This window comes from Mus musculus, chromosome 16, assembly GCF_000001635.26.
Source record: "Mus musculus strain C57BL/6J chromosome 16, GRCm38.p6 C57BL/6J".
Classification (NCBI taxonomy): domain Eukaryota; kingdom Metazoa; phylum Chordata; class Mammalia; order Rodentia; family Muridae; genus Mus; species Mus musculus.
In genome coordinates this window covers 30,536,363-30,552,517 of record NC_000082.6, presented here as the reverse complement: position 1 = coordinate 30,552,517, position 16,155 = coordinate 30,536,363, and the positions used below count along the sequence as shown (strand labels likewise).

At 51.1% G+C, this 16,155-nt stretch overlaps 1 protein-coding gene across 18 annotated transcripts in view; it reads left to right on the top strand.

The window, feature by feature from the left end:
* The first annotated feature begins 1,692 nt into the window (after nt 1-1,692).
* Nucleotides 1,693-16,155, top strand: part of Tmem44 (transmembrane protein 44) — a 38,971-nt gene continuing 24,508 nt past the window's right edge. For 6 of the 18 annotated variants that reach the window (XM_030249080.1, XM_030249077.1, XM_030249075.1 and 3 more), the window contains exons 1-8: nt 1,693-2,155; nt 5,049-5,175; nt 7,299-7,392; nt 8,678-8,841; nt 9,030-9,116; nt 11,609-11,779; nt 12,980-13,129; nt 14,960-15,064. In XM_030249080.1, coding sequence (XP_030104940.1) covers nt 1,713-2,155; nt 5,049-5,175; nt 7,299-7,392; nt 8,678-8,841; nt 9,030-9,116; nt 11,609-11,779; nt 12,980-13,129; nt 14,960-15,064 — 1,341 coding nt within the window. In that variant the 5' untranslated portion in view covers nt 1,693-1,712. Of the gene's footprint in view, nt 3,126-5,048; nt 5,176-7,298; nt 7,393-8,677; nt 8,842-9,029; nt 9,117-11,608; nt 11,780-12,979; nt 13,130-14,959; nt 15,065-16,155 lie in introns of all 18 variants that reach the window. The other 12 variants (NM_001384250.1, NM_001384251.1, NM_001357415.1 and 9 more) reach the window with 6 other exon arrangements.

The window sequence follows — 16,155 nt, the reverse complement described above, 5'->3', positions numbered from 1 at the left end:
GGTTCTTTGTGTAGCCCTGACTGTCCTAAAACTTGCAATGTAGACCAGGCTGACCTGGAACTCAAAGATCCACCTGCCCCTGCGTCCAGAGTGCTGGGATTAAAGGAATGTGCCATCGCTGCCTGGCAAACGTGGCACACATCTTTAATCTTAGCATTGGAGGCAGAGACAGGCAGAACTCTGAGCTCAAGGCTAGCTTGACTTATATAGGGAGTTCCAGGTTTGCCTGGGTCACATAGTGACACACCCACAGAGGGGGCAGGGGAGGGAGGGAGAGAGAGATGAGCACATAGGAGAAAGAGAGACAGCCCAAGAGGGAGGGAAGGAGGGAGGGAGGCAGGGAGGGAGGGAGGGAGGGAGGGAGGGAGGGAGGGAGGGAGGGAACAAGAAGCTGAGCCATGGTCTTCCTCCCATCACATCAGCTGAGTTTTCTTCCCTGTCTTAGAGCCCGACTTCCTTAGGATGACAATAAGATTAACTTCCATTGGTGGTTTGTGTCACTGCTTGAACTTCAGGGTTTCTAGTGTCACAGGAGGACAAAGGGAGGTGCCATTGTCTGGATTTTAAGTAGGAACTTTTTTGTTTTTGTTTTTGTTTTTCAAGACAGGTTTCTCTGTGTAGCTCTGGCTGTCCTGGAACTCACTCTGTAGACCAGGCTGGCCTCGAACTCAGAAATCCGCCTGCCTCTGCCTCCCAAGTGCTGGGATTAAAGGCATGTGCCACCACTGCCAGGCAAGTAGGAACATTTTAAAGATAGGTTCAGTTCTCTGCTCCAAGTCCCAGCTCCAGGGAGCAGAGGGTGAATTCCAGTCCGTGACGGCAGAGGGGATGTAGTAGATATGGCTACACCGTCATGCACTGACAGCTGCACATATGTGCCTATGTGTGTCTGTGTGTGTGCATGCCTGTGTGTGTTTGTATGTGTGCATTCAAGTGTGGAGTTCAGACAATATGTGTGGTCAGTTATTTCCTCTCTTCCATTAGATGGAAGATTAGATTGAACCCAGGTCTTCAGGCTTGGCAGCAAACACTTTCGCCCCTCGTGATACTACCAAGTTGGTGGTTATGTTTCTCCCTTACACACCCACCCTACCCCTCCCCACCCCACCCCACCCCACTCCACCCCCGAGTAGCCAGGGTTTCTCTGTGTAGCCTTGGCCGTCCTAGAACTCACTCTGTAGACCAGGCTGGCCTTGAACCTAGAGATCCTCTTGCCTCTGCCTCCCAGTGCCAGGATTAAAAGTGTGCACCACCACTCCTGGCTTTGTGGCTAAGTTTAAATATATGGAATTGGAGTGCGTGTGATCATTTAGACCACAGCGTTTTCTTTGCAGTAGACATCAAGGTGGATGGCTGTTGCACAGTCCCAGTACCTGGGAGGCTGAAGCGGGAAGAGTCTTTGAGTTGGCGGCCCACCAGGGCTACACAGTGAACTCCAGGTTAGCCTGGACCACGTGGCAAAACCCTGCCTCAAAAGTAAATAAACAGTGAAGCCACCGTCAAGCTGTGCTCTAAGCAAACTTACTGAAATCGAAGACAATTTGAAAATATTCTAATGGTTTCCTTTAGCGAAAAACCATCCATGTACCTGAATTGTGCGGCACCGTGGTTGGATGGGAGCGGCACATTTCAAGTTTAACCCCTTTCTGGCCGGGGTGGCGCAAGGCGTGCCCTTGACAGCTTCAGCAGAGGGGAAGGAGGAAGCAGAGGCGATGTGTACCCCATCCGTCCCCCACCCCACACTTTTGTGCTGCATCTTTTCAACCAGGGACAACGCTCCTCGGGGTTCCCTCCATCCCCCCACTAGCGCTGGTCCGCGCCAGAGTATTGTCTGGCTTTGGAACCGGGCGAACCCGCAAAGGGACTGGGTGCTGGCGGGGCCCTCCTTTGTGCAGCGGCCGCGCGCGGCTCTACCGCTAGGGGGCAGCCTGCACCCCGCAGAGCCCCACAATAGGCGAGGCTGGGGAGCCGCGCGGTCCGGGAACTTTCCCCGGGGTCGGCGGAGGCTCGGCCGTGCCATGGAGGAGGGGGCTAGCGCCGCGCCCCCGCTCTTGAACTGGGACTACCTGGAGCGCTGCTTCGCCCGCCGCCGCGTCTGCATCTCCTTCGGCCTGTGGATCTGCGCCGCCTGCTGCTGGATCGCTGCCCACACGCTGTAATGGGGACGGGACCCGCGCGAGGGGTGGCGGGCCACCCGCGGGGGCGACTGGGCGTCACTCGCCTCGGCTCCTCTAGGAAGCCTAGGGGGAAGGGGCGTACAGGGGGCGTCCTGCAGGTAGCTCAAGTCCGAGTTCGGATCTGACATTGCTATGTGGACTGAAGTGGAGTCCTTTCTGGACTCCGCGCACCGGGGAAGCTGGGCTGCGAGCCGGCAGCAGGAGGCTGGGTGGTGCAGTGGATGCGGGCTTGGAACAGCTTCTATTGTCAGCCTTTTCCTGGTTGTTGGCGGTGTGAGGGGAGCAAGTGTAAGCCTTTGGGTCTCCTGTGAATGAGGATATGCCTCATAAAATGAATGTGAGGATTAAATAAGGCATAGCAGGCAAAGGACTTAATACGTGCTCATTAAACACCATTACCGCTCTGGCTCTACCACCCACCCTTAGGGACCCTAGCAAGTCCCTCGATGTTTTCTACTTTTAATTTATCCAAAGCTCTTTATGCCAAGAGGTGAGGCAGTGGTTATCTGACTCTGGCCACAGTTTTTGCTTTTGTCTGTCTCCCGGTGGTTTGGCCAGGCAATCCCTGTAGCCTGGGTTCTGTGAGAGCATAGCCTCCAGGTCTTCAGCCACCCTGTCCCCACGCACAGAAACCCAGAGACAGTTTCCAGGGTGGTGCCACCCAAGTATACCCAGGCGGGGGAGAGTGTACAGCATCCCTCTATCCCGACTCCTGCAACTGGCTCACCTTAGCGCTCGGTGGACAACCCCCTCAAGACTGTCTGTAGTGGTTCAGAGAGTCAGCAGTCCATTGCCTAGAGACTGGAGTCCAGGACAGACACTCTGGGCCTGAGTTACATTTCTTCGTCCTCTTGCTCCTCGCCTGCCCCTGTCCCTAAGGCAGGTGCTGTTATCAATCGGATGAGGAGCCTGCTTCCTGAGTGAATAATAATCCTGCCTGTGACTCAGGTAGGCATCAGGGATTGAGCTCTCTGAGGTAGAGGGCTCTGCATGCATGGTCTCCTTTGTTCCGTAGCCATCCTATGCAGCCAACACAGGTAGGCATGCTCACCCCTGGAAACCATGGCTTACAGAAGTGAACTAGTGTGCTTAGAATGGCCGACTTTTGCCCTGCCTGAGGCTAGATGTGCCTCTCTGTTCTCTCTGTACCCCATCACTCCTGAACCCCTCTCCCCCTGTCTTTCTGCAGAGAATGGATCTTGGGGGGCAGGTTGCTAGGTTAAGGTCAGTCTGGGAGTCCTGGCCCCTGAGAGCACAGGGCATAGGGTAAAGCCCTGAGTGGTGAAGCTAGAGGCCTGCCGCTGGCTCACATCATCACCCCAGGCTGCAGGGTCTCCTCTCTCCAATGCAAAGGTTGAAGTAAAGCGTTGTTCATTTGGGTCCACATCTCTTACCCGACCAGTCTTCACTCCTCGAGCTTGCATTGGTTTTAATACCCAGAGCTTAGATTTATAGCTGACGGGTGACACCCTGAGCTTCAGGCTTGGGGCTGGCAGACACAGAGATGTTTAAGGTGTTGGGTAACAACCTTCTTTCTGTAATTATGATCCTTGGGACTGATGCTCAGAACCTAATCTATGGAATCAGAGCCAACCACTCTGCCTGAGCGGATGAAGCCGAAGCCGCTCCCAGCCCATTTCTCTATAAAATCCAGCATGGTTACTGAAACTCAAGTGTGGTGGTGACAGCACTGGTGATATTGCCAGAGAGACCCTGCCCACTGTATGACCCAGGTTCATGAAGGTAGGGAGAGGTGCTGTAGGAGAAAAGCCAGCAGTTTGGAGACCTAGGGAGAGGAGCCCGGAGCACCGTGCTGTTATTCAGTTTGGTTTCCCCTGCTTTATGAATATGCTCAAATTGCTCAGCTGGAAGAAGCTGCCACCCACTGCACAGATGGGTAAGGCGGATCTGACTCTAATTTCAAAGAAACAAATCGCCTTTTAAATTTAGGTAATTACCACTATAGTTAGCTGCAGTGCTAGGGTGGCTTTTAGATCCTGTTTCCCTTTCAGAAGATAAAACCTGACGGCTGGACTGGAGAAATGGCTCAGTGGATAAGAGTAGTGACTGCTCTTCCGGAGGTCCTGAGTTCAGATTCCGGCAACCACATGGTGGTTCACAATAATGAGATCCGACTCCCTCTTCTGGAGTGTCTGAAGACAGCTACAGTGTACTTCCATATAATAAATAAATCTTTAAAAGAAAAAACCTGACAACCAGCTTGTAAGGGCCTGATTTGGAAGAGGAAAAGGAAAAGAGCCCCCATCTCTCCTTAAACTTAATACTTACTGTGTAGTGCAGGCTGGCCTCGAACTCAGAAACCCCTGCTTCTGCTTCCCAAGTGCTAGGATTAAGGTGTTTCAAAACATGCTGAGGCTTGTAAGAATCTGAGGTACACGGCCCTTGCCAGCTGTCTCTGTCTCCCCCTTTTGTAGAAGAGGACAGCATCTCTACAGGAGATCTTCAGTTCCCAGCAGAGCCTTGTTCCATAATGTGTGTGTGTGTGTGTGTGTGTGTGTGTGTGTGTGTGTGTGCTATACCTGGGAGAGGCTGTGTTTTATAGAACAGAGGTGACAGCTGTGTGTGTGTGTGTGTGTGTGTGTGTGTGTGTGTGTGTGTGTGCGCTATACCTGGGAGAGGCTGTGTTTTATAGAACAGAGGTGACAGCTGTGTGTGTGTGTGTGTCTGTGTGTGTGTGTCTGTGTGTGTCTGTGTGTGTCTGTGTGTGTGTGTGTGTGTGTGTGTGTGTGCTATACCTGGGAGAGGCTGTGTTTTATAGAACAGAAGTTACAGCTGCCTTTTCTAGGTGTGTTCTCTGGCCTAGCCTTGAACTCACAGCCCCCGTGTTCTGTTTATGTCCCATCACCTTAGGATTCTCTACCTGAGATGCACAAAGAAGTGTAGCCAAGACCAGTCGACACTGTGCGCTGCGTTCTGCCTCCTAACGAGTCTGTGTGACACCGTGGGGGCGATTCTGGCCAGGCAGCTCACGATCCAGGTATGTCCCACACAGGCCTGGCTTGCTCTGCTGCTGCAGTCACGGGTGCCTCTGTCTTTTCCCTTAGCCTGCAGAGCAGTTTCCTCTCGGAACCTGGACCTGGTCCTTTCTGTCTTCTGAAGTGCCCTTTCTCTCAGTGTCTACATGGCTCAATGCCATCACCTCCTTCAAACACTTGTTCAAAGTCACCTTCTAAAACAAGGCTTCCGGGGCTTAGAACGACCCCTGTGGGTAAGAGCACACACCTTTCTTCCCTAGGACTGAAGTTTGGTTCCCAGTACATATGTCAGGTAACTTATAACCATGCGAACTCCAGCTCAAGGGGTCCCTCGGCTTCTTCTCTGAGAATACTCACACACACAGGGCATGCACACACACATAAAAAAAAAAATAAAGCAACCCTCCCCTGTGTGAAATTGTAACCCATCTCTTCCAAAAGTGCTCCAAGTTCCCATCTCTTGTTTTGTTTTGTTTTGTTTTGTTTTGTTTTGTTTTTCGAGACAGGGTTTCTCTGTGTAGCCCTGGCTGTTCTGGAACTCACTCTGTAGACCAGGCTGGCCTCGAACTCAGAAATCCGCTTGCCTCTGCCTCCCAAGTGCTGGGATTAAAGGTGTGCGCCACCAGGTTTAGTCAGTTTTCTGTTGCCATGACAAAACATCATGACCAAGGTCACATACAAGAGACCAAGGTCACACACAAGAGAAAGCATTTCATTGAGCTTATGCGTTCAGAGGGTCAGCGTCCATGATGGCAGAGCAAATCATGGAGGTAGGAACTGCTGAGAGCTCACATCCTGATCAGCAAATAGGAGGCAGAAAGAGACACTGGGAAGGGCATCAGTCTTTTGAAATATCAAGACCCTCACCCCCACCCCCAGTGACACACCTCCTCCAACAAGGCCACACCTCCCAATCCTTCCCAAACAGTTCCACCAACTGGGGACCAAGTGTTCAAGCATGAGAGCCCATGGGAGGCCATTCTCCTTGAAGCCATCACAGGGAATGACTCTCAAGAACAGGGACTCCCTGCTGTACTGTCACTTCACACAGCTCTTAGTAGATGTTCAACACACAGTCATTGTCGTTACTGATTACGGAGCTGAGGCTTGGCAATGGCCGCCCTCTCCTTCACGAGATGCTGATGTGGGATTTGGTACAGGGAAAAGCAGTTGCTTGTTTCCCCAAAGTGGAAAAGAGCTCTCACCCTAAACACATATCCCAAGGAATATTTTTGAGCCTGGCTGCAAGGAGCTTGTGATTTTTTTTTTTTTTTTTTGGCTTTGTGGCCACACAGGCAGAGATAAAGGCAGGCAGCCTTGTGGTCAGGACACAAGTCCAGAGTTTTGAACCTGCTTAGAACAGTGCCGTGCTGTCTCTGAAACAGGCTCCCTTTCCCTTTGGCTTGTGGGATAGAAGGAGGCTCTGTTCATGTCCAACAAGAATGGCTGACTAGAGTTTGGTTAACTATTTAACTGCATCCTTGGCACTAAGGTCTCCCTGGTATTAACTCTTTCTCTCCTGAATCTTTCCTATGATGTGGGTCCTGTCATCTTCCAACTGCTACAGAGGTGGAAACTGAGGCACAGCAAAGCTTCTATAGGGTCACCCTCTAATAAGTACCAGGGCCAGGATTCCAAAGTCACGACGTCCACTCTTCCCCTTGATGATACTTTTGTCTTTGACACTGTCAACTATCTCCAGGTCCTGGTCCAAACACTTGCCATGAACTGTCTCCAGAAATCTACAGGCCGGTCTTTGAGGGAGATCTTGTTGTGTGCCAGTTTTACAGATGGGGAAACTGAGGCTCAGGGAGTGTTGGTGTCTGAGATATAGCTCCACAGACACGGCTGCCTGTACCACAGAAAGAGTGTAGAGTAGGATGCAGAGGGATGGGTTCTCAGCCCGTCTCTACTGCCTGGCAACTGTGCAACTTAGAACCTGTCTCCTGACCCATCAAAAGGTCCATCTCTGGGTTGATGGAATCGCTGAGATACTGATATAGATGAACATGCTGCCTCAGTGTAGCCCAGTAGTAGAGGGGATCCCTGGACAGCAATGTTGTGTTTAGTGTGTGTGTGTGTGTGTGTGTGTGTGTGCTTGATCACTGTCTCCATTTGCTTCCAGGTGTTCACTGGGGCCTACCTAGCAGCTGTCGATTTCATGAACTTCATGTTCACTCTCTTTCCTGTCTGTGGATCCAAATCCAAGTCCAAGTCCGGTGAGTGTGCGCATGTGGCCACCCCTTTTGCCTTCCTTCATTTGCTTGGTGCCCATGCCTGAACCAGATCCCTCTAGACTCAGGCAAAAGAATAAGATGCCTGCCCTCAGCCACATGAGAAAGATGGGGCCCTAAACAGTTTACTCTAGCGGGCACCTGGGAGATAAACTCAAAGGGAGAGATGAGCTTAAACGATAAGAAAGCTTGTGACATCAGGCCTGGTGGCATAGATAAGCAAACAAGAATGGGCCAAGGCCAGGGGCAGTGATGGCTTCAGGGAACAGTGTGCAAGTCTGGGTGACCAAGCCAAGCTCCACAGTTTCTGGAAATGAATGGCAGAAACAGACAGGATCACCTCTATAAGAGCAGGGCTGCCCAGCACTCGGGAGGCAGAGGCAGGCGGATTTCTGAGTTTGAGGACAGCCTGGACTACAAAGTGAGTTCCAGGAAAGCCAGGGATATACAGAGAAACCCGGGGGGCGGGGGGGGGGGAGAGCAGGGCTGGAGGAACCGAGACAGGGTGAACAGCCCTGAGTACGTAGCATTGGGGGTTCCTGAGGGAAAAAAGATGCAGTGTTCTTAGACTCTTGTCCAAAAGCTGGATGGTCGCATCAGTGGGTCAGGTAACATGTCCTCAAACAGGTCCATGTAGTTTGGGAGAGAAATATTTTGTAAAACCCTCAGAAGACTGTGTTTTAAGGAAGCCTGCAAGAATCTCCTCTTTCTCATTGCTGTTTCTCCTTCTTGACACACAGTCACTTATCTGTGTCGGGGACAGAGATGACTGGAACGTGGTCATTGGTCATGCTTACCTACTAGCATTGAAAGAATCCTCCCACGCCTTTAATCCCAGCGCTGGGGAGGCAGAGGCAGGCGGATTTCTGAGTTCGAGGCCAGCCTGGTCTACAGAGTGAGTTCCAGGACAGCCAGGGCTATACAGAGAAACCCTGCCTCAAAAAAAAAAAAAAGAAAGAAAGAAAGAAAGGAAGGAAGGAAGGAAGGAAGGAAGGAAGGAAGGAAGGAAGAAAGAAAGAAAGAAAGAAAGAAAGAAAGAAAGAAAGAAAGAAAGAAAGAAAGAAAGAATCAAAGGATGAGCAGCATCCTCTGTGGGTGGGAGGCAGGTACTGGAAGAGGAACTTGACCACAGGGATTGGAAGGGAGTCGGGACCTGCTTTAGCAAGACTGGAGAGCAGAGGCTGGAGTCCATCAGTTTCTCCCTCACCAGCCATCTCCTCGGGAGCTTTATCTTCCAGGAGCATCATGGGAGATCTGGTGTTTCCTGCAGGTCAGAGCAGCAGGGAGAGGAGAAGAAGGCATCTGAGAGCCAGTGTGTTCGCCCTGGCTCTGCCTCTGAGCCTGGGTCCAGGCTGGGCAATCTGGACCGCTATCCCCAAGGCTCCAGCCCCAGTCCGTGGGCCACAACGGAGGCTCCTGGGAAGCCTTCTGCAGGTAAGGCTGAATGTATGAAGATATGGGGTGGTACAGGTCGCTTCCCTCCTTGCGTAGTTACTTGGTGCCCTGGGAGAGGGTGAGGATTCTTGCCATTGAAAAGAGGTTCTTCTAATAGTAGAAGAGATTGCATCAGGTCTGTTGCTCCTTGGAACATATGCACAGTCTCTGCACATCTATTCTTGCAGGAAAACCCGGAAGTCTTCGGCTACCTGCTGGGTGCTATTGCTGCCTTTGGCTCCTGGGCATCCCGGATCCCTCCATTCTCCAATATCGTGAGACTGGGTTGGGGCTGGGGCTATAGGGCATCTAGGGGCATCAGGAGATCCTGGAGGTGGGATGTCCCTGTGTGGGGCACACATGTGTTTTTTCTGAGGAGCCAGTATATGACAGCAGTGAGGGGCGTATGTGCATGGGTCTGTGTGTGTATGTGTGAGTGAGTCTGTGTGTGTGTGTGTGTGTGTGTGTGTGTGTGTGTGTGTGTTTATGAAGGTCCATGGCTAAACAGTACAGTCCTGAGACCCACAGGAACATTCCAGGAAGGCTGGGTGTTTCTCCTTACGGAAAAAGGTCACAGGGGTGGAACAAACTAGAGGCTCACAAGAGAACAAGAAAGACACAGGAAGTCTAACTTGGTTAGCTACCCAAGGCCTTATCGGCAGATATTTCCAGATCTCTGGGCTGAGGGAAGACTTACGAGCCAGGCCTGTTGTTGCCAAATGGGACCTGTCCCTGGGAGCTCTGAGTCCCACGGAAGACACAGATCACGGTGTGGTGGGAGGGAGGTTTCCTTGCTCTCCGAATAGAGGAAGCAAGTGTTTAGGGTGGGAAGCAGGAGAGAAGGCTCCTGTGCTGCGATGGAGTGAGGGCAGAAACCATTCCAGTGTCAGGCTGCAGGTAGTCTTTCACAGTGGTGCAGAGGGAGAGTGGGACCAGAGGAGGCAACAGCTAAGAAAGGGATGTCTGTACCCAGGGGAGGACGTGGAGAAGCCACCATACAGGACAGTGCCTGAATGAGCTCAGGGATTGGTGTAGACACTGCCCTGCCAGGTTTTCTCCATAGAAGACTCTGTGGTAATGCCCCTGCCTCGGTAATAGGACCAGCACCACGCCTGATACTAGAAAGTGAGCTGGGCCTGTTATTTAACCCGAGGAGAAGCACTTTCCCAGGAGCACCGTGCTTTAGTGCCAGGGTCAGAAGAACAAGGGCTGGGAGGAGGGCAGCTTGCGACTGAGCATGAAGAGCCGGGCTGTGCTTTGAGGCCTGAGCCTGCAAGTCCTGTCTCCAGGCTAAAGGAAGAGACAGAGATGCTGCCCTGGCTGCAGCAGTCTCTGGGTGAGCTTCACATGTCAGGGAGACCTTCCATGGATCCAGGGCAGTGTCCTGACCTCCTGTTCCAGTTCCCTCGGGCCTGCAGCGGGATGGTCAGGCTGGGGAACTCACAGGCCCTCAATAGACCTGAGAGGCTTCCCCTGTGCTGTGGGAACCATGCAGAGGGGCACCATTACCCCCAGCCATTACTGGGGCCAGGGACCAGACCCACCCTCACATCCAGGCACTCCACAGTTAGGTGCTTGACTGGGTCTCTCTATTCAGGGGCCTTCAGCAGGTGGAGGCCAGAACAGTGGCTGGGAAGAAACTAGCTGAGATACAGGGGAGATGCAGCAGTCCCTACAGTGCCTTGTTTGTTTGTTCTGTGCTGAACATTGAGCCCCAGACCTCACATGTACCAGGCAGGCAGTCTTCCACGGAGCTGCATCCACAGTCCATCTGAGTATTCCTTGGGGATTCAAAACAAAAATGAAAGAAAATCAGCCAAAATATACTTTTCTCCCGAAATTTGTTCCATTCCTTAGCCAACACCCTAAATAGTTCTAAATGCCGCCACTTAGCAAGATTTTAAAACCAGATTATACATGTTTTATACTTGCATATATATATATGTAAATTTAAATATATATTATGCAATTTAGTACATAGTCTTTATATGCACATATAAATGTATATATAAAATGACTTAAATATTAATTTATATTTATTAATTTATTAATTGCTGGAGACATGGCACATGTATACCATGGCTCAGGTTTTACGACCACAGGACAACTTTCAGACCTTTCTTTCTTCTTTGTGGGTTCCAGGCATCCATCAACCTTAAGTTGTCAACAGCAGGTGTCTTTATCTGCTGAGCCATCTCACTGGCCCTAAAGTGACCTCATGCCTACAGACAACTACTACCATGAATATTGCATATGTCCCTTTTTGTGAGCCAGTCCATCCTCTCAGAATGTCTCCGTGGCTTCACAATTCCATGTCATCTCTCCCTTGATCTCCCTGTTTGGTGTGGTTCCACAGGGGAATAGCTGGCCAGTGGCTCTTTGTAACCCATTCTCCCTCACCTTCCCCCGCTGGCATTTCCAAGTTCCTACCCACTGTCAGAAGGGACGGTCTCAGGTCTGCTCCCAGGAGTGCCCCGAATGTGTAAAGAGTCTCACGCATCCCTCCGTGTCAGGCAGGTGCCAGGTGTTAGGGTCCAGAGGAGAATCAGTATTCCATAGGCTGCAAACAGTAAGAAAAGCCCCCACCCCGTTTTAAGATTTAAATCAGGTTCTGAGGAGTTTGCCAGGCAAAAGTAGCAGCTTGAAGAACAGCTCGATCGATGCCTAGCAGAAGGAGCGCCCTTTGTAAGTGGCCGCTCATAGAGGGCTTGCCCAATGCCACCAAGAGATCCAGTGTCCTCCTGCCCGGCCCCTCCTCTCTATGCAGTGTCGGGGCAAGTCACTCTCCTATATCCACCTGTGGACCCGGTTCCTGTCAGCTCTGGCTGGTCTCCTCTACGCCTCGGCCATCGTGGCTCATGACCGGCAGCCTGAATACCTCCTTCAGGCCACACCCTGGTTCCTGATTTCACTGGGCCGAGCTGCGCTGGACCTTGCTGTATCCGCCCAGGCCCAGTGGCTGGGGAGGCTGGGTTGCCCGCAGCCAGGGGCTCTGTCCTACCTCCCACTCGGCATGCCTTCCTTTGGTCTTGCTGGCCAGCACACTGACCCAGCAGTCCAGTCATTAAAAGCCTGGGACAAGCAGACGCCAGCAGTGATCCGCAGTTCAGGGCTTGCCCGGTTCAAAGACAATTCTCTGGCCCTTAGCTCTCTGGAATAGCAAGGGAAAGGGGAGGCTCTGAGCCTTCTGGGTCAATGGGCCCAGCTCCAGGCTCCATTCTGTATCCTACCAGGCTTCTCTGGATGGAGCCTGCCCTCGTTGGGGAGAGGCCTGTGTAGAGATCAGAGCTGACAGAGGTGCCTTCAGTTGGTGGCTGCTGAGCCTCCTTGGCTTCTGGGGTCCCAGAGGTGCTGCCTGACATGCTGTCACCCAAGCGACCTTGCACAAGTGTTTCAAGGGCAAGGGAAGCTGTGCTGCTGGCTGGGGGAGGCCAGAGGTGCTGATAGCCTCTGAATGTGACCCTGTTGTGGTGGTGGGAGGGTTTAAATTACCCAGAAGTCTAAGATCAAAACAGGCCACTCTTAAAGGCTCTGCCTGAGAGGCTGCCCTCCTCCCTTCTGATTACCCGTGACTCCCAGAATTCTCTAGCTGGGGCTTTATATTGCCTTTTCTTTTTGAGACAAGTTTTTATTACATTACCAAGTTCAAGGCTGGCCTTGAACCCGAAATGCCCCAGCCTTGGAAGTTCTAGGATGACAGGTGTGCGCTACCACATCTGGCACAGCCTCGTAATTTCAACATCTGCTGGTCTTCAACACCTTGTCCCTTTTGTGCATCTCTGCATGTCTTCCAGTCTAAGAACTCTGGGCACTGCACGTAGGCTCACTGTGGTAATAATCCCCTTTGGCTCTCCTTTCAAATAAGGTCACGATTTGTGTTTTCACACAGACACTGTCCTCCCCACCGTGTGTGCTATCACTGTGAGCCATGTTTCCCAAATGTTTCCATCTCACAAGCATTTAGCAGGGAACAAAAAGAGAGAAAAATTGATCAGGTCCTGTCTTCAAGATAAGTCTCTGTCGGCCTGGGACAGGGGCGCCAGGGCAGGCTGCTCAGGAGGCAGGGGTGTGAAGAGCGCCCCCTGGAGGCTGAATTTATCCACTTCCACGTCGGTGTACCTTAACTCCCACATTTCAGATCATCTTTCTGTCCTGCGTGATAAAGAGCAGGATGAGCCGAGCCTTCAGATTTGCTACAGCTGAAGCCAGAGAGAGTGCCGACACACAAGCCCTTTTGACCTGTGCAGAGAAGGAAGAAGAAAACCAGGAGGCCAGGACGGAGGACAAGGTCTCTCTGGGTAGAAAATGTCTGGTTTGGTGGCTGGGTGCGCAGAGGTGGGAAGTACTGGGATCAGGGGCTTCTGGAAGTCTATACTCTTAAAAACTACTTTTTATGTCCAAAGCTCCCGAGATCCTGAGTACAATGGGATTCTCTTTTTTCCCAGTTGGCTTTGTGTTGTTTTGTTTCTGTTACTGAAGCCGTTCCTGCCTCTGTGTGGTTGGATCGTCAAGTAGTCTTGTTATTCAAGTAACCCATTGACCCACATACTGCCGAAGTGAGCGTCTTAATTTTAAAACAATGTGGGTTTTCCAGGCTTCATCCGTAAAGTCACTTTCCCACGCGTCTCTGACGTCATTACTGTGTCCTGACAATTCCAGAGCCATGGGCATGCTGAATGTTCATCCCTGCCTTTGCACATCTGTGTGACGTGCTGTCTCTGGAAACTTGTCCCAGGTCATAAGGACATTTGTATTCAAGACAGTTTAGCTATCTCGGCTTGGAGGCTGATTTTGCTAACGTCTGAGGCAGCATTGCTCATGACCATGTCCAACATTTACAGCTCTAACTCGTCACTAGTGAGAGTCCATATGTCTGAGGCAAATGTCTGTCTCCTTAGGTTTTCAGGGTTGGGGTCTGCACTGTACCCCAGCCTCTTGTCTTTTTATGCTCGATCCAAACTGGTTACTTCTAAGACACCACATCTGACCCTAACCAGGGCAATGCATCTTCATCAGAAGACCCACATTCCAAAACATTATGGAAGCTCATAGGAATTTTAAGACAAATATCTCCCCTTTTACTAATTTTGGGGGACTAAAGTGATGTCACCCGCTCCTGGGCTCCTCAGCACTTCAGGCCCCTCTTACAGGGCAAGGATGCAAAGGAGGCTGGGATTCCTTTTCTTATAGGACTTGAAAGGGGGAAAAGTAATAATAATAAAAAAAAAGTAAGACTACTCCTTAGAACATTCTAGGCTCAGCAATGTAGCCTGAGCTGACCAAACACCAGGATGGGTTATTTGGTCTCCCAGATCTGAGTTTGCAGTAAAGCTCCCACCCCCACCTGGAGCAGAGAATGGGACACTTATTTCCTCCACTGTAGCAACTGAGGTAAAATTGTGCCTCACCAGAGAGCTCTCAGTCCAGAGGTCTGTGGGACCCTGGACAGGCAATGGGAAGCCTTGGGCGTGTGCCGTGATGGTTATAGGTACAACATTTTTATGTTGTCACCCCCAGTTATCCACAAAGTAAACCCTTGAGAATCATACAATTAAATCACAAAGAAAACAAGACAACAAAGCCCCCCCCCCACACACACACAATAAGCCTAACTGTTTAAGGAGACCCTGTGTTGTATGTTCATCCCCAGTTACTGTTGACTGTGCCCAGCTGGCAAGCTATGCCTGAACATACCTGCTGATAGCGAAGTTCTAAAAGTGTGGGCTCAGGACCAGATGTCCCTCCTCTTAAACCCAGGGTGGCTTCTAGCAAGCTTTTCCCAAGCTAATACTCAAGTCAGAACCACTACCTTGAATCAGACTTTACTCTGCATCTGGTGGGTGGCTCCCAAATTCTGAGCATGGGAAGACCTCTGCGAAGCAGCGTTTTCTGAGGCAGGGTCTCACTGTATATCCCTAGCTGGCCTAGAACCCACAATGTAGATCAGGCTGGCCTCGAACTCACAGAGATCCACCTGCCTCTGCCTCTTGAGTTCAGGATTAAAGGCATGCACCACCATGTCTGGCTTATGGTTCTTTTGAATATGAAACCTTCCTTTTAGAAGGTGCCTTCTGGCTTTATAACGTTTCCCCCTTGCCTCTCTGTTTCCTTTCCGAAGAACTCAGACTGGGTGCCTCTGACCAGCCTGTCACACTGCAAGCCCCTGAGGACAATGACAGCCATCAGTCGCTACATGGAGCTGACCATTGAGCCTGCCCAGCAGGTGAGCCCCCCTGGGTCACTACTGAGTATCCAGCCTGGTGAGAAGAAAGCCTGGCAGGCTTCCTGAAAGAGATGGTTCGCCATTTGGGGTTCTCCAGAGTTGCAGTGGAGGGGTACTGGTTGGAGGGAAAAGTTCTTTTCCCTTGGCTTTCTTGGTACCATGGCTGAGGACTGGGACTCGGGATGATAAAAGAGACAGAAACCTTTCGGTTACCCATACACAGGTGTTTACAGAGAAAAATGCGGTTCAAGGACACGAGGTTTCTAAATCACTGCAGGCTCAGGAAAAATGCTTAGGGCTTGTGAAGTTGTGGGGCAAGTTAGGAGAGAAGAGAGAAAGGGATGAGTGGCAGTCCAGGGTTGTCTTCTTCTTCAGTGAGAGTCTCCAGTGACAGCTCCCATGGGGGGAAACACAGAAGTTTCCTCTACACATCTGAATACAGAAGAGAACATGTATACTGTCGGCCTATTTTTAAGATTTTAGTTTTGCCAGGCAGCTAGAGTCGCAACACGCGGGAGGCAGAGGCAGGTAACCTCCGGGTTTGAGGCCAGCCTAGTCTACAGAGTGAGTTCCAGGACAACCAGGGCTACACAGAGAAATTCCGTCTTGAAAAACAAAACCAGATTTTAGTTTTTACTTATTTAAATGTTCTCTCATTGTATCTTTCCTCATAGATGCTACCTCGCTACCTAAAGATATTTTCATACCAGCGTATACTGTATGTGTGCTGCATGCATGCATGATCCTCGTCCTGTGGACTAGTGCTTGATGCATTGCTGAGACAGAAATAAACAGTTTCAGGTTAATAGGGTTGATTGTGGCTCAGAGGTCGAGGATGCAGTCCAGCATGGAGTTTGAGGCAGCTGGTCACTTGCATCCACAGCCAGGAGGCAGGGAAAGATGGATGCTTGTGCTCAGCCCCTCCCCCCTCTGTTCTGAGCAGTTCAGGACCCACCCCAAAAATAGTGCTGACTACTCTCAGGGTGGAACTACCCACGGAACCGACCTACCTTACACATGCCTGCCCAGGAGACTTATTTTCTAGATGACTGTAAGTCCTATCAAGTTGACAGTCATTATTAGCCATCCCA